The 27,012-nt window shown below is 40.9% G+C and overlaps 1 protein-coding gene across 32 annotated transcripts in view; it reads right to left on the bottom strand.

The window, feature by feature from the left end:
• Positions 1-27,012, bottom strand: part of CELF4 (CUGBP Elav-like family member 4) — a 745,900-nt gene that overhangs the window by 52,449 nt on the left and 666,439 nt on the right. For 18 of the 32 annotated variants that reach the window (XM_054397284.1, XM_054397298.1, XM_054397285.1 and 15 more), the window contains 3 exons: positions 25,096-25,224; positions 21,102-21,181; positions 4,428-4,571 (listed from right to left, as the gene is read on the bottom strand). In XM_054397284.1, coding sequence (XP_054253259.1) covers positions 4,428-4,571; positions 21,102-21,181; positions 25,096-25,224 — 353 coding nt within the window. The remainder of the gene's footprint in view (positions 1-4,427; positions 4,572-21,101; positions 21,182-25,095; positions 25,225-27,012) is intronic. The other 14 variants (XM_054397311.1, XM_054397299.1, XM_054397288.1 and 11 more) reach the window with 3 other exon arrangements.

Here is a 27,012-nt window from a genome sequence, read left to right as displayed (position 1 = left end):
GTGAGGGGAACCGAGGCTTACTGATGGGAAAGGGCTTGGGAAAGGTCTGTTTTTACTTAAGTAATTCTATGTCTGTCCCCTTTTGAGGGACACAATCATTCCCTTGGCTGGAATCTGGCCAGGAGACCATGGCTAACACTCCCACCTTATTTTTTATGCTAACTTGATTTATGACTTTGATCTTATTTTAAATAATTTAAAAATTAAATAATTTATACAGTATCTGTCACTTTCCAAGGCTCCCTCCTTTGTTCTTGCTTTGCTCTTCTGCATTCTCTCATCTTCTCAGACTTTTTTGATCTGTGTACATTTCCTTTTCTACTTGGTGGGGCAGCAGTGACATGAAATAGCTGCTAGTTATTTGACACTTTCTTCACAGAAAGACCTGCAGGAACTTTTGCCACTGTTGCCTGTTTGGGCCAGGACTATACTACCACCATTAATAGTCTGGTTTTTTTATTGCTCAGGATTTTGGTCTTGGCTACCCTATCACTTACCAAGATCTAAGAGGGTGCACTGTGCTGCACTGAACCTGCAGGTTCACTCTCACAGAATCATAAAATGTATCTGGTTGGGAGAGACCTCAAAGATCATCCAGTGCAACTCCCAACCCAACACGAAACCATGTTAGTCATCTGTCAGCAAAAAAAAGGTAATGCCAGCTAACATCAGTCTCCTTCTTCCCAGGTTTAGTTCAGTTCTGTATCTCAAGATGGCCTTAACTGAGACTGCAGAAACAGCTAACAACATCCATCTGATGTCGATTCACAACAACTAGACAGTAAAAAGGGCTAGTGCCATATACACGTGTTAAATAAAATAAATAATCACTCCATAAAAGGGGAATTTAAATGAATATGGGAAGATACTTCTGAAAAGAATAAAACCTAAAACAATAAAAAATCTGTGAAACAAATTAGTATAGGGGCTCTGGGAGCCTCTGAAACCCAATTTGCCTTGAGCTGCATACAAAAGAGGTGAGGTGGATTTGATGTGACTTTCTGTATCACTGAAACAGCACACTATGTTAGTGCCAAGTTTCATCTGTTTGCTTACAGGTGGTGCACTAGGACAGAAGGGAAATCCATACACAGGGAAGAATTCCCTCTGCTTCCTGATTTTTATCTCTAAAGCTGAGGCCATGTGGCTGGTGAACCCAAGAACTAGTTGCTTAGCTGGTATGTGGCTATTGCTGCTAGCAAGGTTGAGGTTGCTTAAATTGCGATTTGAGTGGTTTGGCAGTGTAGGGTGTGAAGCCATTTGCTGATCTGCAAAGAAGGTAATTTAAAGAGGAGCTGGGGCCCAACACAGCCCTGTTGGCAACACCAGTGACTGGCAGCCAAACACTGATGGACCGAGACCCTTGCTGCCTCTCCTAAGTGGTGATGCTGGGTCTGCAAACACACAGCTGTCTGCTATCTGTCTAACTGTGTGGCTTTCTGCTGCACTGACTGCCCTGATACATGGGCATCTTTTTGCAGAAGTTAATCCAGTCCCATTGATGTGTGTGATGCCTCTCTGCAGGAGATTCAGCAAGAAATTGTTGCCTGGGGGATTTGGAAATCTCCTTCATGGGGACAGACCATTAAAAACTATTGATTAACCAGTTTCCATGGGATTGCTTGGGAACTTGCTTATGGAGACATCAGTCAAGCTTGGACTGCAGTGCTATAGCTGGGAGGACAGGTTACAAGTACAAATCAGAGAGCCTAGCATCATTCTACTCCTAGCCTTACTACTAAACACTGAGGTAGTTCTTTAATTTGTGTTACAGTCATATCCTTGTGTGAAAATGCTTGGAGAGACAGCACAAAGGAGAGCTGTGTCCCTGAGGGAGATGGGAAAATAAATAAATCTGACCGTCAACTTTATTTGTACGTGGGGAAATGAGACCAGGAGGTCAAATAGTTGACCCAATGTGGCAGGAGTTGCTGGTAGCAGCAGCATCAACTGTATTGCTGTCCTGCTGTTGTATTTTCACTGTTTTACCTTCCCCTCTTTCAACTTGCCTTAGCTCTTCAACTTCAGTTCAGGATGAATAGAACTACATCCCCTCTTCCACCTCCTTTCCCTCTCCACTTATCGATCCCTCTATCTCCTGCTGGCATTTGTAAGGTGTCAATCACCCTGATATCTAGGAGCTAGCAGTCCAAAGTGGATTAATCGAGACCAAGTGAACGTCACAGGGCCTCTGTGTTCCCTTCTCTTCTGTGTGAGGCTGTGAAATGAAACAGACATGGTGAGACATAGATAGGGAGGCTGATTGAGAGACAGCATCTGAGAACATTCTGGGTATACTGCCACCATATAGAAAGTTGATCCCATCATTTAGACAGCTCTGAAGTCCCCAGGGTAGTTGGTATCATCAGCTAGTTATATCGAATGGGTCACGATCTAAAACTTCTTCTTTCCCCCTTATTAGCATATTCACCAGAAAAAAAAGAAAAAAAAAAAAAAAAAAGAAGGAAAGGAAAAAAGAAAAGAAAGAAAAAAAAACTCCCAGAGGATAGGTTCAATTTTACTTTCAAAGAAATCAATAGGAAAAATATTTGTTGGTTTCAAGTGGAGTGGGAGCAGACTCAGGAATTTTTTTCATTCTACCTTTTGTAATAAAGTCACTCAGAACCTACCCTCATAATGTCCTGTATTATCTTGTAACAAACAGATGGAGCGAACTTCTGTGGTGTAAAGGTGCAGACTGCATCCTCTTTTACATCATTATAAACATCATGTGGCAATAAGAAGAATTATATATTCTAGATTTCAAATGACTTGAGAAGAGTTTTTGGACAAGCATCAGGACACTGGTGTCTTTACCACCTCTACAGCTCCCTTGTTGATGCCTGTAGCATAACACTGAGCCACATCTCCTGCCTGACAATCTCTGCAGATACTTGTCATAAGCTGCTGACTGGTTGCCTCCTGTTAATTCCTTTGGTATATGGGAACACAGATGCTGCATCCCTCTGCCAGGTTACTGGTCACTGACTTGGGCTCAGGTGTGATTTACTGTCTCTTTTCCTCTTCTTGCAGCCTTCCCTGGCTAGAATGACAGCTAAATGCAGCCAGTCTGGGGATGGGACAGCTCTTTTTCCATGTGAAGAGGGGAGCAGAGGACAAAGGAAGAGACAAAGATTGCCTTTGGCTGGGAATAAAAATGAAGAGGGCAAAATGTAAGGAAAAGTAGAATTTATTGAGCAATAGATATAGAGAGAAATATGAAAAATTTCTCTCTAAATATAGAGAGAAAATGAAAAATGTCCAGAATGGCATTAGTAGGTGCATCTTCAAGGAGAGGGGGCAACTTCTTTGGAACTCTACAGCACATCCTCTTGATTACATGGCTCATGCAGTAAGAGCCTGAATTGCACCAAGTGTCTAGTGAGACACAGGACCCTCAATAAAAGATGGAAATTCTATGTCCCTCAAGTTAAAAGAGAAATATTTGGATGTGATGGAAAATCCATGATTCATGAGAAAGAAATAAGCAGGGAAGAAAGCAGAGCCTTGTGGTCAGTGCACTGGAGGAAGTAAAGGGGAGTATGCTGGAGTGTTGTTCCTCAATTGACCCTGTATACCTAAGACAAGGCATGCAACCCTTTCTCATTCAGGAAGATGCTACTCTGAAAAACAGGATTAATGGTACTTCCCTCCTCTATGCAAATCCATCACAGAGTACAAGAGGGTCACATTTTACTATCAAGTGTTTGAAGCACCTGGATGCACTGCCACTGCCTGTAAATCTGCTTCGGACAATGCAACAAAGTCACCTGGCAATACTGTGTAGAGAGATCACCTCTACTTCTGAAATGCCTGAACCTGATCTTGTGTTGCACATCCTTGTTAACTATAGTCTGAGGAAAGGTAATTATGCCAGAGGCATCCATTCAAGAACTTCTTCAATAGCCCAGCTCTCTGTAGAGTCACATTTTCTCAGGGGCCCATGGTCCAGGTTTGGTATGTAAGTAGGATACCTGAAATTAGACAATGCAACACTGCTTTTAATAGCTGATGCATTTTGACAGTGTGCTGTTGTCCTACTGTTTGGGAGCCAGGACTGTACGTGTGCATATATGTACATATGTGTCTGCTTGTCCATTTTAGCATGCTTTCATGAGTCTAAAAGCTCTTCTGTAAACAACTGCCATTTTATCCTGTGGTCAATCCAAAGATACCTGCAATGAAGTACGGTGCAACAAGAGCCAGGCCAAATGAAGCAGAGCCACCTTCTCATCTCTCTGTGTGAGGGACAGAAAGGTATTTGTGTCCTCACAACCTTGAATTGCATGGCTTTGTTTGCTCCCACTGTGTAACCAGTTTAGTGGAAAAATCACTGGATATCTGCTCAGCCATTCATATGCTTTTGTGCAGTTCTAGATGCTGTTCCTGTTACTGTGAACATGCATATGTCCAGTGTCTATACTTACTGCCTGTGCATAAGCACCATATGCTCCGAACTGGATGGCCATGGGGTTGAACATGCCCATTTGTCCTGCCATTTGCTGCATGCGTCTCATTGTACGCTCCTTGTCTGTATCTGCAAACTTCACCACCAAGCTTGAAGAGGCTCCCTGCAGGACAGAAAACAAAAGGAGACACACAAGGGAGTTATCTTAATACACATTAGCTCATGTAGTCCATACATCTAACACATTTGGTATCATGGGATCCAGCTGGCACTGATTTTTGCCATGCAACTTCTCAGAACTTTTCAATGTGACTTTTGCATGAGGTTGAGAGCATAAGAAGAAAGTAAAAGGCCCTGGAGAGTGAATGACTAAGGCCAGCAGACTGGTTCCTAGTTCCCTCCAAAAGCCAAACTTCCAAATTATTATTAATGTTCTCTCTGCAAAAGTTCTTTCAATACATTGGAAAACTTCTGACCCAATAAGGTACCTTTGTTAGTGCTTTGGCTGGATGAATGTGACAAGGTATGTCAACTGATTCATTTTCATCAGATGTGTTAACTCTATACAAGCCAGCCCCTCTGAGATAGATCCCTTTAATACTGTTGTGTCTTCTAGCACTCATGTTCATTGAGAAATTCATGCCCAGCCTTGAAGATAGGATTCACTATGTCTCGTCACAAAGCAACATCTCTTTAACACTGAGGGAGTGCAAATAATGCCTGATGGAGCTGAGCTTCCCCTTAATGAAGGCTAGGAAATAGAGGCTGTCACACAAAAAAAAGAACCCACATTTAATGTTACACTTTTCCAGGAAAGGTTTTCAATGTCTGGGTTACATCTTCAATGAAGACCAGTGCAGAAATATAGATTATCAACAGAGCTGGCTGCAGAAGTCTGTGAAAAATGTAGAGCTTTTGGGAATGAAAGAAGTCTTTTTCCAACCCAAAAGCTCAGTAGCTGCAATTCTTAAATTTCTAATAAAAGGCAGAGAAGGAAAGAAATAAATCTGCTTGGGAAGGAAAGGCACAGATACTTTTTGAGTAACTCCAAAGACATCCTAAACTTCATGGAATGGTTGATTCCCCACAGTGTGCTCTCCCCAGGGAAAGACAGGTGTAGGGGAGGGAGGATCCGGCAGCAGTCCCAACAGCAGGCAGAAAATTGCCTTGGGAGTTGGGCTGCCACTGAACCTGGGGAGATGGGCAGCTTAGCTGTCAGGAGACTGACAAAAAACAGCTGAAATCATAGTGCTCCCATGGTACACTTCCCTTTAGATATACTGGAATTTGCTGGGGAAATTGCCAGCTCAGCCTCTGGCAGTAGCAGTAGATAAAGACCAGTTTCATGCCAGAGAACCTGGGTTCTGTGGGGCCCTCGTTTTCCTAGCAGAGATGGGATGGTCTGGGATTGAGCAGGGGGAGTGTTATTAACTGGCTTACACACACCTGAAACCAGAAAAAAAAAGTCTTGGTGAAAGCAAAGTTGCTCTGCTACAATTTGGAACAGCATGGTAAACCACAGCTATGGTTATACATATATATAAACCCAAGATATACATATTCAATTGTGCCTCCAGATCCTCAGTTATGAGTAAAGACTTGAGGAATTAGCTTGTTAAAAAAACCCCACAATGTAAGGCCACACAATGAGCCATGTTCCTCTGGATTAACAACCTGTTCTCTGAGGAAGTGATTTTCATTGGCAAAGAATCTTTCTTTTTGACCTGCTAGTCTCTCTCTAATAAATCTATAACCCTCTCAAACAATGTGGTGAAGAGCAAGTGATTGAAAGAAATACTTCAGGAAAACAAAGGGATGAAGAGATGAACACCGTATTCAAGGGTGGAGAACAGTCGTCAGAGGTTATGAAAGAAAAATGAAAGCAATGAAGGGAGAAAAAAGAAATCTGCATTTCAGCTCAAGGCTAGGCAACTTTTTGTTTTTTAAAATCACATGATGTGGTTATTGATTGTTCCCCAAATCACACTCTTAATTGCAGCTCATCGACAAATGAATATTTTAATGCATACATTTCCTGCTAATTATCACCTGGACCAGTCCTTAATTAGATTTCAACACTCATTTAATTAACTCTGATCCAAGAGACTGTTTGGTAACCTGAATCTAATGATTTAAACTTATTTGTAGCTGTATTGGAGGGAGGCAGTGGTCCACGACAGATTGGGCTGTGCTCAGAGCTGCTGTTACATATTGCAGAGAAAAGACTGCAGCATGATGGGCACAATGCAGCATGGAGAATTTCGTAACTGAATAAGCTGAATGAACATTCATCTCTGCAAACAGGTTTTGAAGATGTGACCTGCTGTAGTTAGCAGGACAGGAAGTGTAAATAAGTTGTTTTCTTCCTTCCCTATTTGTTTCTATATCTATTTACACTGGAAGTCTTAGAGACAGAGAGATGCCTCAGGAAATTGCAGATGCCTCATACTGTTGAAAACTAAGCTATTATTGTACATGGTATTATGAAACCAAGGGTAATCTCCACATGAAGTTCTTGCACCTGGAGTGTTCTTCCCTGCCGATGTGAGTCACAGTGAATGCACAGCATCCAATTGACCCAATGGGATCTAAGACTGCCTCTTATGAGATGTTTTTCTGGGTTGCCTTTCACAGCAGGACTTCAGGCCTCTTTGAACATCACTGTTGTACACAGGACAGAAAGACCACCGACAAACAGAAACAAGTTAAAACAAATATTACCAAAAAAAAAAAAAAAAAAGGAAAAAAAAAAAAAAAGAAAATTATTCTTTTTAAGAGTGCTTTGCAATGAGATGCATATGGAAGTGGTTAAGACTAAGTAGCCAGTAGTGATGCCACATTATGCTTGAACAAGGAAATTGACCTTGGGATTATACCATCTCAAGACACACAAATCCATGGGACCTGATGGGATGCATCCATGAGTGCTGAGAGAGCTGGCTGATACTGTTGCTGAACCTCTCTTCATCATCTTTGAAAAGTCATAGAGAACAGGAGAGGTGCCTCTCAACTGGAAGAAAGTAAATGTCACTCCAGTCCTCAAAAAAGGCAAGAAGGAGGAGCCAGGTAACTACAGACCAGTCAGCCTCATATCCATCCCTGGAAAGATGATGGAGCAGCTCATCCTGCAAATCATCTCTAACCACATCGAAGACAAGAAGGTTATCAGGAGTAGCCAACATGGATTTACCAAGGGGAGATCCTATCTAACTAATCTTATAGCCTTCTATGAAGTTATGACCAAGTAGGTAGATGCGGGAAGAGCAGTAGATGTCACATATCTTGACTTCAGTAAAGCTTTTGATACAGTCTCCCATAACACCCTCATAGAAAAGCTCAGGAGATGTGACATAGATGGCTGGTGAGTGAGGTGGATTGAAAACTGGCTCTACAACAGAGTTCAGAGGGTTGTCATCAATGGCACAGGGTCAGCTTGGAGGCCTGTGGCAAGTGGTGTCCCCCAGGGATCAGTACTGGGTCCAGTTTTGTTCAATGTCTTTATCAACGACCTGGATGAGGGCATTGAGAGTACCCTCAGCAAGTTCACTGATGATATAAAACTGGGGGAGTTGGCTGACACCTGTCAGGCTGTGCAGCCATCCAGTGTGACCTGGACAGGCTGGAGAGCTGGGTACAGGCAAACCTCATGGAGTTTTATAAGGACAAGTACAAGGTCCTACATCTGGGGAGAAATAACAACAGGCACCAGGACAGGTTAGGGGCTGCCCTGCTGGAAAGCAGCTCCACAGAGAAAGACCTTGGAGTGCTGATGGACAGCAAGTTCTCCATGGAACAACAATGTGCTCTTGTGGCCAAGAGAGCCAATGGGATCCTGGGATGTATCAAGAAAGGTGTGTCCAGCAGGTCTAGGGAAGTTCTTCTACCTCTCTACTCTGCCCTGGTGAGACCACACCTGGAATACTGTGTCCAGTTGTGGGCTCCCCAGTTCAAGAGAGACAGAGAACTGCTGGAGAGAATCCAATGGAGAGCCACAAGGATGATTAGGGGACTTGAGCATCTCCCCTATGAAGAGAGACTGAGATCCCTGGGGCTATTTAGTCTGGAGAAGAGAAGACTGAGAGGGGATCTGATCAATGTCTATCAATATCTGCAGGGTGGGAGTCAAGTGGAGGGCGCCAGGCTCTGTTCAGTGGTTCACAGCAATAACACAAGGAACAATGGGTTCAAACTTGAACATAGAAGATTTCACTTCAACATGAGGAGAAACTTCTTTACAGTGAGGGTGACAGAGCACTAGAACAGGCTCCCCAGGGGGGTTGTGGAGTCTTCTTCTCCAGAGACTTTTAAAACCCCTTTGGATGTGTTCCTGTGCAGACTACCCTAAGTGATCCTGCTTTGGCAGGGGTGTTGGATCCGATGGTCTCTTGAGGTCCCTTCCAACCTCTGTAACACTGTGATAGACCTTGGGATTGATGCTTTCTGTATGTAGTTCCTCATGTGCACCCCTTTCACGGGACCCAAAGTGAATCAGGCAGTAACGCAACACAGGATTTTTAACAGAGAAGACAAACAGTGCTGTTCAAATACAAAAGAACAAAACTGCTTCTGCTCAGTGGCTCCAACTAATCCACTGAATAACTTCAGAAATGCCCCATAATGGACTAGATTTTCCATGGGTTAAAAGTTCCAGAATCCTTCATCTGGACTATTTATTACTTCCTCAAGCAGTTAAACCATGGTATAAATCAATTATTGTCTGCTGACAAAAGCAACAGGTCCAGTCTGCTTGCTCATTTATTAATAACAAATAATCTTCCACTTGCTCTCTTTGGTTGTTGGAATAGACCTTACATTTTGTGAACCCACAAGAGGGTTACAGTGAGTAAATCTATAATGGTTAAAATGTACTTTGAGATCTGTTCTTTAATTCTGCATTTTACCAAGTAAAGAAACTGTTTATTACTCTACCCTACACATCCACCGTCAAAAGAGACAATTACGAAAGTGAGCATTCTTGCTGACACCTCTGCAGTAGGCTACTTAGAATTGACATTTATCTCCCTTCCCATCAAATCAACCTCCTTTTTCAAGTACTTTGATGACTACTGATGAAAAGAATAATGTAAGGGCTAAGTATTATTACGCCTTCCCTATTCTCTCCTGGGCCAGCAACTCTACGGAGCATGACTGTTTTGCTCCCTGTCCCCCTCCCATGTGCAGCGATGAATTGCTCTCCTTAGTCAGCAGAGTCAGAGCTTCACCAGTCTGGCAGGGCAAAGGAAAAGATGGAAGAAAAATCACTCTGTACCACACTCACTTTGTAATCCCTAATCAGAGTCCTCTGTGGGAAAAACTAATTTTCCAGCCTGTCTTAACGTGTGAAATAAAGTCATTCTTGAAAACGGTAGCTTGACAGGTCGCTTGTGAAATTTCATATTCAACTGAAAATAAAATATCCATCCATTGATATTTCATTTAAAGGCAAAGGAAAACAAATTTTTGCCTTGTTTTTGGGACTGTTTCCTATTAGTTACAGCCTCCCAAATGGAGCACATACTAAATTAAGTAAAAGATTTTCAGAAGACCGAATAATATGGCATGACATCAGGGAAAGTTACTTCTTCCTTACACAATATTCATTAAAACGCTTTTGTAAAGATGTTTCCTTGCAGAATATGTACCTGAATTTTCTTCTCCTTTCAGCTTCATAAATTTCCTCTGACTCAGTAGGTTACTGACCTCTGCAGATGGTTAAAGATCTTTTTCCTGCTAAACTAATGACTTTTGTCCTAATTTGCCAAAGCCATTGAATCATGTTTCACTTCAAGCTTGGTGAATGTACTACTGAGGTAAGCATATACTTAAGACTACAAGGGTATCTCTTTCGTACAGGTGGACTTTCATATATTGGTTAGCTCAAATGGAGCCAGTTGAAGTTTCTAGCCCAAAAATATTTTTTAAAAAGCCTGTATAAAAGTTCCAGTGACTAAAGCTCTTATGTATGAGAGATTGAATGTGCATATCCTATTAAGTACCTTTCAAAATGTCAGTTATCTGCACCAGCTAAGATGCTCAAAAGAATATATGGTCCTAGGTACTTCTTAATTAGGCAGTTAGGCCACCTCTCTTAACACATGTTGAGTGTCAACACATGAATAGAGTTGCTGGTGTTAGAAATTTTGCCTTAACACTGCCTTTGTGACTTCAAAGCAGAGTGAGGAGTATGCTGACCTTCAGTAATCTGTTCAGGGTAGCATTTCACAAAATCACAGAATGTTAGGGGTTGGAAAGGACCTCTAGAGATCATTGAGCCCAACCAGTCTTCCAGAGCAGGATCATCTAGGGAGCAGGATTCACACAAGGATCCTTGATTTTAGGGACCAATAGACAAAGGAGGGTTTCTTTGCTTTGGCCTCTGGCAGATGAGGCAATTTGGTATTATGCCTCCTACATTTGAAAACAAACCCAATTTACTCTTTTTATTTTTTTGTTTGGAAATGCTATTGCAACTCTGCTGATAATAGATCTGCTGAATTAGCCAGTGGGGGTTTCCCCCCAACCTGGGATTTTAGACAAGATAAAAACAAACTACTGTCCAATTAAAACTGTACAACAGAGGGAATTTTACCTAGGCAGACGTGTAATTACTCATGCTGGAAGGTGGCCAGAAGACTGGGACTAACATCTCACCCCTCTTACAAAGTATTCTGTTTCTCTGTGCTCAAGGCTTCATGTCTCATCTGAAAGATCAGTAGCACAGCAGTCACCAGGAATGATTTCCACTGTACAGTCCTGAGAGCTGGTTTAGACACACTCAAGATGAAAGTAACAGAGATGGAGCAGCAAAAGGAGGCACTCATCCAGTCTGGAGGGACAAACCCTTTGATAATGCTTCCTTGGTAGAGGGGATTCTTCATGTAATGTCTAAGCAGAGAAAGTTCCTGTAGGTATTTCCAATCACAGTTCTTCAGAGATGCAATTTATTTGGAGTCAAGCTTCCTTTAGATTTTACTTGTCCAAACACTACTTAGCAGATATCTCTCTAAGCTAAAGTTATTGCTTTCCACAGGTCAACAGAACTGTTAACTCTTGGTGGCACTGTACCCAGGTATAATTAGAAGGAACTTGATATACAGCCTGTGTATTAAAGATGTCCCTCAAGTCAAAGCAAGATATTCAAACAACCTAAACTTCAACGCAGGATCCTTTAGGCAGCTCTGCATTTTTTAGCTTGATATATGGATAGTAAAAGTCTTCACAAAATAATTTACCTTCCTTAATGCATTAGAAAGTGTTGTTATATTGACAGACTGGAATTTCTTACCTGCTATTTAAGAACATGAAAGCAATAATTTTATTTTTTTTTTTAATCTGGAAAAAAACCTTCAAGTCCAGTAGTCAAAAGAAAATATATATGTTTCTCTTTCACACAGTCTGGAAGATAAGTTTTACTTCTTTATTTACTAAAAATATACTTTCACTAAAAATATTCTTGCAGCAACACACGATAACTTGTCATGATTTTTTTAAAATTTTGCTTTAATAAATTACTATTCAAAAATGTTTTGTAGCTGCAGCACAGAGTCCCATGAAAGCTATTATCTGAGTAATCTGTCCTAGCAAAGGAAAGGGACACAGAGAGTCTGATATGCTGAGCAGACCATTTTCACAGGGACGCATGCTGCCTCCCACATTAAGGATATTACTAGAATTACTCAGTTTGGTACAGCCCTCAGACTACTACCTGTTACTGACCTTCCATGTTGTGCTGGTTTGGGGCCAGACAGATCCTCTCTTGTTAGAGAGGAAATTATGACCCCATAGTTCAAGAGCAATCAAAAGAGATTTTAGGTCTTTGGGATGGACAGTGAGGGAATCTGGGGCACAAATTTTTTGCTTCGTCTTGCCAGTTGCAGACAGATAGAACAAATAGACAGATACAGTCTATTAAGACGTGGAGTGGAATGGTCTATGAACCGTTTGCCTCTGGCCAGAGCCTGAATCCCAGAGGAAAATGAGGCTGACCTATCAAAAGCCATTGGATTTTGATGGAATAAATGACTACAAATTAACATCCAGGTATTACACATCCATTATTGCTTTCATCCCAAAGGAAAACACGTGACTTTATAAATGGTGTTTAGGAAGTGTATTCAGAAAACTCATTCATTACTATGAGGAGGGCTGGAATAACTGCTACTGAGTTATGAATGGGTTTCTAATGTGGTGGGAGTTTTTTAGTTGTGTTTTTGTTGTTGTTGTTGTTATTTGTTTGCTTTTGATGGAAGGAATGAGTATGCTGTGTCTTGCCCTAAGTTAAACAGCCAGTCAGTGTGCTACACAAAGACATTGAATGGAGTGCACATTCCTTAGAGAGCAGAAGATAAGAATAGAGAGGAAAAAGAAATGGTTTGATTTGGCATCTTCATTCTCTTCCATCATCCTCTCCAACATCAACAGAGTAAAACAAGGCCTCAGCCATCTGCATTCATCTGAATACATGGACTTGCCCTAATAATAATCTACCCAAGACTTTGTGACTTTGGAGTAAGTAACTTCAGGGCGAATTCAGCTGCAGGGCATGAAGGGCATTTAGATGCTGGACTCTCATCAACTTTCACCTGGAAAGTCCCCTCTTTATGTTAATGCGTTCGTGTAAAATCGAAGCCTAATGACTTTCCCTTTTCCTACTTACTCCAACTGTCTAAAGGAGTCAGCATCTCTCTGTCCCTTTACTGAGTCAGAAAGCAGCTTTGCCTAACTGAAAACTTGAGTCTGTGATGGAATCTGAATGAGAGTAAATTTTGTTGGTTAATTGATACTCTGAATTGTGGGTCTGTTTGTTATCTAGTTGTACTTTGGGTTTGTCTAACCATCTGTTTATGTTACCCAGATATTTTGAAGACACCCTTGGAAAGCGGGGGACTGGTCTGATGGCCTCAAGTTTGACCTTATTAATTTATTTTTCCCCTCCAGATTCAAATAAATATTAAGATTTGGATGCTCAACTATTAGTTGGTTAGTACTTCTCTTTTGAATACAAACAGGCCAAAAATACCAATTTCTGTTAAGACCAGTTCATTCCCGGATATTTTATTGCTACTTCTTTTGCTTTTCTTTTATGTCTTATCTTCTTAGAGAGACATTTGGATGGCCTAATTGCAGCCATTTTGAGTACCTGTTCTAAAACATCAATTACTGAAGATGCATATGTCTCTCCGAAGGGCTAGTCTCTATCAATGTAAGAGAAGTGTAGATGCTAAGACTACAGATGGCCTCAATTTTTATACTTTGACCATGTGGTTCAGCTAGGTCAGACTTGGCCTTTAGTTTATAAATTACTGATTGTGAGAACTTTTCTGTAAGAGGTTTATGAGGTGCTTAGCACACAGCAGTTTCAGAATAGATCAACACAATGCTGCATTTACAACAGTAGTGGTCTGAGAGAAAATCTGCTGGAGTTTCTAAAAGGGTGAAGAGCATGTTCCTGTTGAGGTGACCTGCAAACAGAAAGCTGTGGCTCCACACACGACTCACATATTTGAATGACTTCCTGACAAATTATCTTGCCAGAAGTGGAGTATGCTATGAGTTTGGAACTGTAGTAGAACTCCCCCAACTTTGTGGAAGTGACAAACCTACCTTCTGAGAACTAAAGGCTGCCATGTGCCTGGAGGAAGAGAATTGTGCAGCTGGATGTGTGTGCATGTTTGCAAAGAAGGGAGAAGAGATGAGGAAAGTTTCCCTATGAAAGATATGATCCAATTTGAAGCAAGTCCCTCATGGGAAGAGCTGTGACAGAGGCTGCTCTGTTCCTGTTAATTTTCACAGTGCAGCTGTCAGCGGTACTGTAAATAGTACTCTGCGAAGCCAACACTTCCTATCCACACATCAACCATTCAATTAACAGAAGAACAGAAGAAGGAAATAAAGTGCACCACGGCCTTCTATCACGGCTTTGATGTTTCCCAGCAATTTATGAAAGTGTACACAAATCTAATTACAAGCCCCACTGCTTCCCATTTACATGGAGCTCCTCAAGTTCAGAGCTGTTTATATCAAAATAATTGTTAAAAATTCCTCAGCTGATCTATGGCATTGTGGCCCCCCACTCACTGAAGCCGCCACGCTGCTCCTCCCAGGCAGATTTTGCCGACTCAGCTCTTTGGTGCCAGTGCGCACACATAAAACCAGCTGCTTCCCTGCCATTCTGCAAGTGAGACACTCAGGCTACAACTTCATCATGCCCACGAAGGCCTATTTTCTTTCTTTTCTCCACCATCTCAGATCTCCTTCTGCAGAATCTCACTGCTTTCTCCTGTATCCCTAATTCACCTAAATATTCCTCTGCTATATTGACAGGGAATAAGAACAGCTACTTGGACAGTTTTCTTAGTGGGATGGTGTCTGAAGTCAACCTCACAGTGCTTTGCAAAGTTGTAACTGCACCATAGAAACACACAGAAATAATACTAGCAGTTATAAACATGAAATGGAGCTGATTTCATTTATGACATATCTAAGAATCTAAAGCCAGAAAGATGAGAACTGCTGCCCTGTTTGCCATTACTTTGAATGAGGTCAACTGCAAATTAGGTACTGATAATGGCACTTGTTTCTTTAGGCAATTTTTCATAACCTCATATTTAATTGACGTCCAGTCACAAGTGGCAGGCAGTCTCAAGTGGTGATCCCCAGGGCTCAGTACTGAAGTCTGTTCTCTTTAATATTTTTGTCAGTGATCTGGACAAGGGATTAAGTAGGTTTGCAGATGACACCAAGTTAGGTGTCATCAGTTTGAAGGTGGGGAAACCCAACAGAGGTATCTGAGCAGGCTGGAACAATGGAACAAGGCCACTGATATGGGATTCGACAAGGTGAGTTCCTATACTTGAGTCACAACAACCCCAAGCAGTGTTCCTGGCTTCATGAAGAGTGGTTGGAAATCTGTGTGGTAGAAACAGCCCTGAGAGTATTGGTCAACAGACAGCTGAATATGAGCCAGCAGTGTGCCCAGGTGGCTAAGAAAGCTAGCAGCATTCTGATTTGTCAGCAGGACTAGGGAAGTGACCATCCTGCTGTACTTGGTACTGGTGAGATCACGCCTCAAGTACTGTGTTCAATATTGGGATTGTCACTACATGAAAGACATTGAGTGGACTGGAGCATGTCCAAAGAAGGACAACAAAGTTGGTGAAGACTCTACAGCATAAAACATCTGAGAAATAGCTGAGGAAACTGTAGTTGTTTAGCCTAGAGAAAAGGAGGCTGAGGGGAGAATATATTGCTTTCTACAACTAACTGAAATGAGGTTGTAGTGAAGGTGGGTGTCAGTCTGTCCTGCTAGGTGACAAGTGATAGGTAAAGAGGAAATGGCCTCAAATTGCATCAGAGGAGGTTTAGGTTGGATATTATGAAAAATAATTGTCAAGCATTGGAAGAGGCTGCCCAGGGAAGTGGTGGAATTGCCGTCTCTGGAAATATGTGTAGGTATGATGCTGAGGAACATGGTTTTGTGGTGACATGACAGTGCTAAGTTAATGGCTGGACCAGGTGATCCTAAATGTCTCTTCCAACCAAACTGATTCTAACTGACTCTCACTTGTTAAACTAAACAGGTAAAAAAAAGGCTCTAGCTTAAATAATGGTAAAAATCTCACTGTATAAGAGGGTAGATGCATGTTTTATACAACAAGAAGAGAAACCTTACATCTGAGTGTCAGTCATGTTTGGCTGGAAATTTTGGTGGTATGGGTGGACTTCCAAAGAACATGGAGGGTAGAGGCTGAAAACATCCTTGTTCAAGGTATGTCACTCATACTTTATTGATAAATAAAAAAACCCTACAATAATTAGAGATTTAATTGTTGTATCATCTAGAAACACTGAGCAATAATGCCATAAATTGATATATGTGGTTTCTGTACAGAAATTTTAGTTATTATTCTTCATCATTGATGTTCCTAAGAGCTGCACATAAAAATGTTGAACTGAAAGCCATCAAGTTAATGAATTTTTTTTTTTTTAAGTTCAACTGAGTTAAATATGAAAGATAGACATCTGTTCAGTGCTATTGCCTGGACACAGAATAAATGCTTTGATTTGAGCAACCTGCTGCAGACTGCTATAATAAAACAAAAGAAGACCTGGTCTGTATGGTGGTGGAATCCACCTTATAGGATTCTGGAAATCTTAATGGCCTTAAAGTTCATTAATTAAATAAAGATATAGAATGAAAGTAATGTTGACAATTAGTGTGTTAGACAAGTTCACAGCACATCTAATGGCAGAAATTAGACTAGTCAGATGTGGGATGCTTGGTTTCTGAATCCCAAATTGCTTTATTTGGGCAGCAGATACTCAGAACTAATTTAGCTCACCTCACACTGGACATGAAATCAGGTGTCCACCCAAATCTGCATATCCAGTGCAGCTTCTTGCAAATTCATCAGGGAGACAGATGCCTCCACAGCTCAGTCAGGCAGTCATAAACTATGTCTGTGTTATGTAGAAGGAATCACCATCAGACAAGAGGCCAAGTAAACAGTTTTAATACCTAACTTGTAGTTGACTACTGTCAGCAGGTATAGGGTCACTGTAAATCTTTAGCTCCAGCAAGAGTACTGTGGCAGTGACAAGTGCAGCAGAAGGATTTCAGAGTGGCAAAAGTATCACTGGTGAGCAAAGACAGCTGTGAGTTCTAAAACAGGAAGCAAGTTCTTTTAGCTTTTGTTTTGAAGCAGTGTGGGTTCTTTACTGTTCTAAGTTGCACCCCAGGTGAAGAACTGTTCTTTTGGAAATGGCAGACCATAGGAATCTGATATCTAAAATCAACTAAGAGCCACACTTCTAGTGGGTTTTGGTTTGACAGGCTTCAAAATCTATTTCTGTAAAATAAAATTCCTCCAGAAGTATCTGTTTCTCTCTACTGATTACAATAGAAACTTAAATGACTTAGATGACTACCTCAGACACTGTTCCTTAGATCCTGGTTATCCCAACCTGGGTGAGACAAGTCCTACTTCAGGTATTGATTCTAATGCCCTTTTCAGATCTCCATAAAAGTAATGGAAGGGATAAGCATGCCCAGATGATTTAGCCCATGCCAGCATTGATAGATAAAGCGAAGAATGCATGATTATCTAGAAATATCTCTGTTCTTTCTGTTGGAAACCTACAAGATGTTTAGAGTAGGATACCAACTTTTAGACTGTTAATGCTAAATAAAATTAGTCACACTCTTCACTTCTCACCTCTATGCAGAAAGTGTATATAACAGTACTGTTCTAGCCCCTTTCAGGAATTAATTCATAACAAAATAAATTCTGAGGTAACACAGTTGGTGAGATGGTGGAAAAGGTGCAAAAGTAGCATAGCTTTTAACCCCTTGTTCTTCTGGGTAGGCTAAAGGTGCTATTTGGATATGCATGATGTATGTGTGGAGGAGAGTTTATTCTGGGGTGGTAGATAGACAAGGCCATATATTAGATGTGTTAGATGTGTTATGCAGATTGGCTCTTCAATGTTTAGTTGTCACCTGGATATAAAAACATGGAGAGAAGGAGAAAATCAAGCTGAAGATGATGCCTAAGAAGGAGCAAGACTGACTGGTAGGATGACAATGTTTACGGTGACTGAGAATGGAGGTGGAAGAGACAAGAGACAGGGTTTGGGAGGAGAAATTCAAGAGCTCTGTTTTATACATACCTCTGAGCTTGATCTGACAGCTAGAAGATGCTGTAAAGACAAGGCCAGATTTTAATTTGGACGGGAGTCAGTCCTGAATTAGAAAATTTGGGTCTGTAAACTGTCACTATGAAAGCAGTAGTTGAATATGTATTGGATAATGCTGCCAGGGACGAGACATGGATAAGGAAGGGACAACGATCTCATGAAGAGACCTCTTTATATGCCCCTGCGGACAGGGAAGAGAAACAGAAGGAGACAAAGTAATCAAACCCAAAAGTACATGTTATATATTCATTGTTAATACATGTGAAAGTATGTGAAAATTGTGGTCACTCATAAGGAAGGACATGGAGGTAAGGTAGAACACTATCATAAAGGAGTCAAGAGGCAATATAATTTGAAAGGCCTTTGAAAGCTGTCTTGGTAGGTGAATGCAGAAGGAATTCTGGGCCTGCTGGAAAGTAAGGGATTTTGGGAATTTTTTTTCTAGAAATAATTGAATGTGTGAAAGTTGGAAAGCTGTAGACCTGTTCGGTGGGCGCTTAGAAGAAACAAGTGCCTTGCACAGAGAAGGGAGCTTGTGATGATGGTGGTCAGGCATCAGTCCAAGGGAAGGTTAATAGAAAATTAAAAATATTTAAAAACTTTCATAAAAGAAAGTTGCCTTTTGAAACTATTAGGCAACATATGTTGTGTGAACAGGAAGTCACAGCAGAGCAATAATCCTGACAGCTGTGGAGAAACAGGAGTGTGCTGCAGGAACGAATGACTCGAGACCTGACAAGAATGATGATGGATGCCCCATTGGTAGTACACGAAGACAAGGCAAGAGACATTTAAATTGGCTGAACCACAGGAACAACTTTGAGCTCACTGATCACAGCTGGACAAATGAGGCCAGTCTTAATGGTGCACCCTCCTTTCCAAGGACAAGGGCTACATCACCATCTCACCACGAGATGGCTGCATTTCTCTGTGAACATCTACATCCTGAAAGAACCTGTGTGCTATGAAGTACCATCAAAATGAGAACTGGAACACGGTTCACTTACAGGGTTTGGCCCACCTCATTCAAAGCATCTTAGAAATTTGAAGGCTCTGTGGAGAAAGCAGTGTGTGCTCCATTTCTTGATCAAGTGGTGGTCACTCTACAGATCCTCACTACTCTGCTGAGCCACAGTAACTGCCCGTGTGCCTGCTCATAGCTCATGGGGGATACAAGACAACACCACATATCTTATAATGAAGAGGGTAAAAATAATTTTCTACTCGCTTTATCTGTAAACTAAGATTAGGTTTGTGAATTGTTGCTAGAGTTCAGCCAAGTCATGGAAATTTGTTAATTTTGATTATGCTTGGCACTTGCATCTAAGTAAGGGTTAAATTGTGATCTTTTTTCAGATGTCCAGATCTGATTGTTCAAGAACATTTCTATAACAGGAATTAGAGGTAAAAAAAGTCAACAGGAAAAACAGTCCCATAAACCCCTGACCCATTAAATGGCCAAATCATTCATTGTTTTGCACATCCTAAGATCAATTGTTGATGTCAGCAGGATGGAACAGATATTTTCTCCCAAGTGGTCAAGAGATGATTTTTTTTTTTTGTCTTTCTTACCTAAAGTGTTTTAAAGGAACGAAGGATAACTAGGAAAGGATGAACTAGACGTAGATGAAATCTTCAACTCTCCCTGGGTTTTGTCTGTCTTGGTTTTTCTCCTGTCTATCTCTCACCTCTGTCACATGAGTTTGTAAGACCTTTTTTGTGGTTCCAAATCCTATGGAACTGCAGTTCTTTATGTCTGTTTATAGACAGTATCACTCTGAGTCAAAGTTTAAAAGAACGTCATCAGACTCTGACCTATGTCAGGAAAGAACCCCATAATACTTCAATTGGGAATTTTTTCAGTAGTATCACTAGTAAACATTTATTTTTTTAAAACTGATTTGTCTAAAATGGGGTACCAAAAAATGAAATCTTGATAATTTGCTACTTTTAGAAACCTTTCCCCTTGTAAAGAATTTTCTATTTGAGGCCCTGCAAATATCTAGATACAATCTGCCATGCCCACTTTAAATTTATTTGGATAAATTAATGAATTTACATTAGAGCCTCTTACTGAAATAGAAATTTTAGGCTCGTAGATATTCTTTGTTGAGCTTTCTTGTATCCTTTCCAAGTTGTTGGCATGCTTCTCAGCCTTCCACGTTATAACGAATGAATGATTAGTAATAAAAATAATATACTATTATAATAAGCCAAAACGTATGGGACCAAATTGTCTTTCCTTGCTGATGGTGGAATGTCTTACATTCCTCTGAGTCTGAATGATGGCACATAAACATAGTTTTGCATAGAAAATGCATCTCCAGTTCTACTTTCCTGAACTATCAGGCCCAAACCCCCTTATTACTAGATAGTTGTTCAAGTGGAATGATCCTTCAAATGTTTCCTGTAAGAGCCAGTAGTTCTGACAGTCTTTCAAATATCGGATGTAAGAGATCATACTTATGCCTAGGTAGGCTCTTTTGTAGTAGCAGTGAGAGGCACTCATCACTGTGATTTGTTTCTGGATTCTAGTGCCATGATGTGAACTTGCTGCTCTCTACTGAATGCTTTCAAAAAGTTCTTTATCCTTCACCTAGAGGCAGGGACTCTTTGGGGAGGAAAACAAAGAAACTCTTAGGCACAAGTTTCTGCCTGATTTATCTCTCTGGAACTTGAGAGGTTACATGCATGGTAAGTTTAACCCTATGTTTTCGGCATCTGTGGACCATATGTCTTTTTTTTCAGGTCATCAAAACAGCTGGTGATGGAACACAGCATCCCTTCAGGTTCTACACCTATGTGAAATGACAGCGTCATCCTGGCCCTTTAGCTGATTATCCAAGCACATCCAAAGCTCTGTGTGGCTGAGTTATTATCCATCCTTCCTGGAAGATGAGTTGCAAAGCATAGATAAATCATCCTTTCTTCTCAGTCAAGCCACAGGGCAACAAAGGCTGGACTAATCCTCACTTGCCTGTGTTACAGAGCTACTCACCGGCATTGTCTGGCTACCATGCAAGGCATTGATGGCTGCTTGGGCCTCCGCATGTGAAGAGTATTTCACAAAAGCACATCCTGGAAGAAGAAAAAGAACGTAAGAAAAGTTGCATGGATACCATTCGCAGAACTGGACAATAAAGGTGATCATTGAGAAAGTGTAACAATTAAACATGGTCCTGGTTATTCTGTTCCAGAGTCCAATCATCCACAGACTGAGGATATCTTAAGGCAAAGCTGGACCCATAATTCCCGCTCTGCTTTTAATGGTCACTGATAGGCACACTGAACTCTTATGTAAGGTTTAAGGGCAGATAGGTGCTTTTATGAATTTGTGCCACAGTGCAGAAATTATCAACACTTCAAAGGGTCTTATGCACCACTAGAGCAGGGAAAAGTATTACTAACACTCAGCTAGAAGAAAACTGGTTCAGAGAGAGGAAGAGTAATTTCCATAAACTAAGGGGGCTTTTGGAACAAACTGGAAGAGATCTGAAAAGTTCTGGCTTCCTTGCCCTTCTATTACTGACAAAGAATTTTTAGCTCTTAATCAATTTGCAAAGCCCTAGTTATTTCCGTGAAAAGATGCAGATTACTGTCCAGAGCATAGTAGTCCTGACAGTGGGGTGGATCTCCTTTATTCCCTTTGCAGAATCTGAGGATTCCCCATACAGTGCAGAGTGAAAACTGGAGCATTAGAACACTCCACTTACAAACTAGAAAAATGACCCTATGATCCCCAAAATAACTGCAGGCTGGTGGGACTAAGACTGAAGAAAGCAGCGGAATTCCTTTATAAAAATAATAGACACATATGGAATCAGCTTTCAGTTAGGAGCACTTAACATTGTATTACCCTCTCACAACCGTGCTCAGACTGTATTTCAGGAAAAGTATAACAATTGTTGCTAATAGCTGGATCTAATTTATAAGGAGCTGAAAGGAGACAATCATGAGAAAATGAGCTAAATAATCTTCAGCTGGAAACAACAGAGATAAATTATGACATAATCACAGCCCAGCATTCCCATGCTCCTGAGACCCTGTGCCTTCCTCTTCATTAATCAGAGATAATCCAGAATTAGAGTGTTGAATTATTTCTGGAGATTCTTTTATACTTTCTGCCTCTAAAAAGAAGGTGCTCATTAGCAAATATGCAAAAGCTTTCCAGATCCAGTCACCCATTGCATTTACTGTGGGATTTAGGGCTGTGGTGGTGGTGGTGTTCATTTTGAAGGCTTCAGTCTCATCAGGTGAAAGTCAGCCCTGTACTGAGTGCACTGGGGCACCTGACCAGTCATTGGAGCTTGGTAAAGGTGGGCATGAAGGGAGTAACAGGCATTTATCTTGTTTAATGCCCCAGATATTATGGAACCCCTGCTGCTGCTTCCTCTTACTCCTTACAGTAGATTTTTTAGGTGTCAGGACAAGTGAAAACTCGAATTTTACTTGTGTATGGTGGCAAGGTGAGAGAAAGGATCCCAACATCTTAGCCCTTTTGTTTGTGCATTCAGTGAGATGGCTTCTCTGCAGAGCACCAAATGTTCACATAATCTCTTTCATTTCCATTATCACCAGAATAACTCCATGACATCATGAGCAAAGGACTTGAGTCATGTTACTCTCCACAGAACAATAGCATTCCTTTAACCTCAGCAGTGCTGGATTTTGAAGAAATTTTGATGCACAGACATATAACCTGGGCTGATCAAGGAAGTACATGTACCTTTTAAATTTTTTTTTTTTTAATTTTCTTGTTTCCAGATTAGAGACCTGGCAGATTAGAGAGCTTTTACTGTCTTGTCAGGTTCTGAGGAAACTCTGGAGTCAAGGCCTAAATTTATAATCACAGACGGTGTTAAGAATCCTCTTGCTGAACTTCTGGTGACATGGGAAATCTTTACTTTCTGAGTTACTGAAGTAGACAGCTGCTGAATGGAGGGAAAAAAGAAAAGCAGGGGGAAAAAAGAAAAAATAAGAGGCTGTCCAGAGAGAAGCAATGCAGATCCTGTGGGTTCTTCTGGCTTGCTGAACTGGAACCACCTCAGCTTCCTCACTTGAGGAATCCTGCTGAGTACTTTTGCACTCCTGGCTGCACACTGGTGAGTTTTACCCAGGTGGGTGTGGTTGTGTGGGTATGTGTGCGTGCAGAAAAGCCTTTGGGATCTGATTGCTATCTGGCACTTACACAAATTGCTTAAATCTCAATTTAGGTAGAATTTAAGCCTTGTGGGTTTTATCCAAAATAAGCATCTCACAGAAACGTGTGTCACATATTGGTTCCCAGCAGATGGAAAATATTACAGGCTGAGAACAACTTTGTGGGAGTTATTGCTTGCCTTACTGTCTTCTAAGATAAAGGCACTAGCCTTAAATTTTCTATTGGATTGACTGCTCTGTGTGTGTGTATGTGTGCATGTATGTAGCTGTTTGTGTGTAAATTAAGAGCTTCACATTCTCAGTAAATAACACCAGCAAATGGAAGCTGGTAATATTAACTCTGTCAAGGCTCAGTATTGATCCTGAACAGCTTGGTGAAATGCAAGTCTAAGACTGCAGCCTGCTAGCACAAATAATTAAACTGGTTAGCAATATGGAGCTGCCACTCAGATTCAGACTTACAATGATTTTTTTTAAGGAAAAAAGTCAAGATAGCACAGCTATGAATACAAGTCTCTGGGTTGGATCTCCTTTGGAATATGTTTCTTTCAGATTTCAGACATTATTGCCTTTATTATTGCTCTGTTTAACTCTGTTATCACTAGATTTTGTTCCATACAATTCCAGATGGAAGCAGATAGATTATTATTTTTGTTTTGCTTCTCTTCAGTTTACTGACTTGTTCAGTGAATGAAGTGCTTAACTCCCTACCCTTATGATGGATGGAAGTCTTCTAGACCAACCTAACCTGTAATTTTCCAGTGGAGTAGTCCCTCTCTTTGGGTATCAGGAAACCAAAATAGCCATACAACTCAAGAAAGGTGTCCACAATTGATTTTCATCTATCTGTATCAGGAAGACTGAGCTTTGTTGGAGTATGTCAAACAACTGTCCTATAATACTAGTGTGAAGGGTTTTTTGGCTGCCAGTGATTTTATGGAATAGCAATACCTTTCTCCAGTGTATTGCTGTGATTTTGCTGTTGCAAAAATATGCTTGTTGATGTTGTCACATGTCAAAATACGCAGTGAGATATGAACTGTGTCAGCAGGACTGGTTTCTTCTTTGGTGCTGCACATTCCACCAGTTTATGATATATTACACAGAGATCAATATTTAATGGACATATTATACTGTCAAGAGAAGTTCAAATTGGAGTTACTTTGTCTATGGACTGATGGTAAAAAATGACCTGTATTCAAAAGAGAAGCCTCATTCCTTCATCTGGGCTCTAGCAAAGGATACTTTGGATCTTGCTATCTGGATAGCAATCCAGATAACAAGTCGTGCCAAAAAGTAAGGTGTCTAGTTTTGCAATTAAATATTTGCATGTTTCTAACCATGAATCTCTACTAAGTGTAGCAATCAAACTAGCACCTATACCCTTGTAAACCCTGGCTGGTGTGTATTTCTGCTAAGACCAAGCAATAAGAAGAGGATGTTGGGATAGTGGATAAGAAATAGGCAAAGATGATGGTGGAGCTTTTACAAACGAACTGGCTTGTTCAATTGGGTGGGGAGAGCACATCTTGAGTGAATGTAAAGACACTGTGTGTGGTGGGGAGATTCTGCTTTGGAAGCAAACAATAACAGTCATCAGGCTGTACATGGTGAGACATAACTTTTTTGGGACATGTGCTTTTATCTATGATCAGCTTTTTCCTTTCACGCACAAGCAAAACATTCACCATCAAAATTAATGGCCTCCCTTAGCAAATGTGACCCATTCCCTAATGGCAGGGGGTCCTGATGGTTGTATAGTGCCTTTGTCACAACATAAAATGATATATGCTACTGAGACTGGGTCTAGCCTGACACAAGCATCACCTTACCTTTGCTATTGCCATCGGGTCCCCGAAGGATTGTGCACTCCTCGATGTTGCCAAACGCCTCAAACAGCCTGCGCACATCATCTTCTGACTGCTGCTTATTGAGCATGCCCACAAAGAGTTTTCTATCTTCTGGAACAAAATAAAGAGATGCTTACCATATTTCAGGAGGGATGGGAAAGCCAAGATAGCTCAGTATCACATGAAAAACAAATTATGATTTTATTGAGATGACATATTTCAGAAGTTGCTAGGTGGTTGGTTCAAAAAACCTAATATTATCTGACTTTCAGGGAGTACTTAAAAATAATTTCGGATTTTCAAAAATAAAAACCAATTAAACAACAAAAAACAACCAACCGAATAAACAAAATAAGCCCACAAAACCTCAAAAATATTTGGTTATATATAAATATTTAAGTACTTTTAAAAATCTAGGCACCAAAACCTTGCAAATAATTTTTTTGCCATCAGTTTTTTGCACTCATCTTGCAGTAGCTGAAACAAGAACATTGCTCAGACTGCGATCCAAGTGGAATATGGATAAAGACAGAATAAAGAAATAAAGTTCAAATGTAAAACAACACAAGTTAGTAGCCCTCACAATACTAAGTAAGTTGTAGGAAAAAAATGTTTAACATAAGCTGTTTTGAATCTGGGTGTAACAGAAGCTGCAGCCTGCAAATGGAGACTTGTTACTCATTCCCGCTCAGACAAATACCTACTAGTTTGGATGAGTTTTTAATTACATTTTGAAAGGTCATTTGAAATGGTGGCCTTCTATGACAAGGTCACAACATTGATAGATGAAGGCCGAGCCACTGACGTCATTTATCTTGACCTGAGCAAAGCCTTCGACACTGTCCTGCACAACATCCTGATCTCCAAGCTGGTAAAGTCTGGGTTTGATGGATGGACCATTCAGTGGATAAAGAACTGGCTTCATGGCTGCACCCAAAGAGTGGCTGTCAATGTGTCCATGTCCTGCATCTGGGTCAGGGCAATCCCAAACAGCAATACAGGCTGGGCAGGGACTGGCTTGAGAGCAGCCCTGAAGAAAGGGCCACAAGGATGATCAGAGGGCTGGCGCACCTCTCCTATGAGGACAGACTGAGAGAGGTGGGGCTGTTCAGTCTGGAGAAGAGAAGGCTCCGAAGTGACCTTATTGTGGCTTTCCAGTATCTGAAGGGGGCCTACAAGAAAGCTGGTGAGGGACTTTTTAGCGTGTCAGGTAATGATAGGACTAGGGGGAATGGAGCAAAACTAGAAATGGGTAGATTCAGATTGGATGTTAGGAATAAGTTTTACACCATGAGGGTGGTGAGACACTGGAACAGGTTGCCCAGGGAGGTGGTGGAAGCCCCATCCCTGAAGGTTTTTAAAGGCAGGCTGGATAAGGCTCTGGGCAACCTGATCTAGTGTGGGGTGTCCCTGAACATGGCAGGGGGGTTGGAACTAGATGATCCTTGTGGTCCCTTCCAACCCTAACAATTCTATGATTCTAAATAAACCAAAAGTTTGAAACATACATTGTTTTTTGAAACATAAAATTAACTTATATAATTGCTACTATCTAAGATAGCCCAAGCAGGAAGGCTATTTATCCGTGAATTTGTACCAAGTATGGGAATCTTCAGTTTAGAATGAAGCACCTTCAGAAAACATGGGTGAGAACTGACCAAACTGATGAATGATAAGTTGGTTAAAATATCTCAGCACTGAGTGATGTCTCTAGATCAGGTTTATGTTCAAAGACTAGTACCATTACAGCAAGAAAAAAAGAAACTGACATAGTTTCCATCATGTATGTGAACAGGCTATTTGCACATGATTCATAAATGTCTTATTTATCATTCATTAAACACTAAGTAAATGTGTGAACCAAGAGGGTTTTTTCAGAGCAGTTTACAGAGCAGATGT

This window comes from Indicator indicator, chromosome Z (genome assembly GCF_027791375.1).
Source record: "Indicator indicator isolate 239-I01 chromosome Z, UM_Iind_1.1, whole genome shotgun sequence".
NCBI lineage: Eukaryota > Metazoa > Chordata > Aves > Piciformes > Indicatoridae > Indicator > Indicator indicator.
The sequence above is the reverse complement of the archived record's forward strand: the minus strand, read 5'-3'. Positions and strand labels throughout refer to the sequence as shown.